We start from the raw sequence: 1009 nt of genomic DNA, 5'->3' as shown, positions 1-1009 counted from the left end.
CCCTCTCTGAAAAATGTCCGAAACACCGATTCGGATTTTTTTTCCAGACCAATGTAAAAAAGAATGAGTATAAATTTGGTTAAACCCGGTTAAACTTTTCAAAATCCTTCAAATCGGGTCGGCTTCATTTTTTAAAGGAAAAATTTCGGCCTTTCCATCACGTTTCAACGTTCGCCAAACTGTATAAATGGCTATTCATCTGGCGGTTCATTTTCCACAGCCCACTTTCCAAATCGTATATAAAATTTGAAAAAAAAATGAGATTATAAAAATGAACATTCAAAATACTCCAACTTGAAGAACATGGGTCTAAAAAGAAGTTGCAAATTTTATATTAAATTTTGAAGAGAAAAACATTTTTTTCCATTTTAACAAGGTTTAGTAAATTGAAAATAACAAATAACTTGATTTCCATGGGAGAGATGGGCTCGCCAATCAAAGCAATTTTACTTTCAATATCTACGTCAATCTCTGCGCGTGGTGAACTTTTCCACCTGCAATGAAATCAACATCCATCTCTATATACGTACATACATGTATATACACCCGTGAAATAAATCACAAATCGATCAGTCAGTCAAAACGTACTATTCTCGTCGGCTTGTAGACGTTTACGCAATTCTTCGACACAAGAGCTGTCCCAGATGCGTTCCCCAAGCGTGCGATCATGCTCTTGATCCAGCACAGCCAAATGATCAGCAATCAACTGCTTTTCCTTTTCAAGTTTCAAACTTTCTGCTTTCTCTGGTCCAAAGACTGCGCTTGTCGTTTATATACCCCTGTCTCGAACTATAAAACCCATGCAATTTTAGCTGTTTCGTAAAATTATATTCCAAATACCAAAACGGCAAATACACAAAAACAATATTTCAAAATCCACAGACAATTTCAATTTGTTGCTGCTATCGAGAGCTTTAATCTGAACTTTAAAATCACCAACAACTTCTATATACGAATCAAGGAAAAAATGAACAGTAGCTCATTTTAAATAATATTTAAAGCAAAAATA

The 1009-nt window shown here is 34.8% G+C and overlaps 1 protein-coding gene across 1 annotated transcript; it reads right to left on the bottom strand.

The window, feature by feature from the left end:
- Nucleotides 1-263: 263 nt before the first annotated feature.
- Tsp_15157 (conserved hypothetical protein) lies at nt 264-802 on the bottom strand. Its single transcript, XM_003366886.1, has 4 exons — nt 778-802; nt 585-756; nt 405-494; nt 264-309 (listed from the first exon to the last, which is right to left on the bottom strand). The coding sequence occupies exons 1-4, from the start codon at nt 800-802 to the stop codon at nt 264-266; spliced, it is 333 nt and encodes a 110-aa protein (XP_003366934.1).
- Between the last annotated feature and the right edge of the window lie 207 nt (nt 803-1009).

The sequence above is a fragment of the Trichinella spiralis genome (genome assembly GCF_000181795.1).
Source record: "Trichinella spiralis strain ISS 195 chromosome Unknown Scfld5235, whole genome shotgun sequence".
Classification (NCBI taxonomy): Eukaryota; Metazoa; Nematoda; class Enoplea; order Trichinellida; family Trichinellidae; genus Trichinella; species Trichinella spiralis.
This window is presented reverse-complemented; position numbering and strand designations above follow the sequence as displayed.

Excerpts from the sequence above, each read along its gene's own strand:
- Tsp_15157 (XM_003366886.1), bottom strand. The coding sequence starts at position 802 with ATGGGTTTTATAGTTCGAGACAGGG. Across the intron at positions 495-584 it reads CAAGCCGACGAGAATAGTAC|GTGGAAAAGTTCACCACGCG; the intron begins GTTTTGACTGAC and ends ATTTCATTGCAG. Across the intron at positions 310-404 it reads ATCTCTCCCATGGAAATCAA|ACCCATGTTCTTCAAGTTGG; the intron begins GTTATTTGTTAT and ends ACTTCTTTTTAG.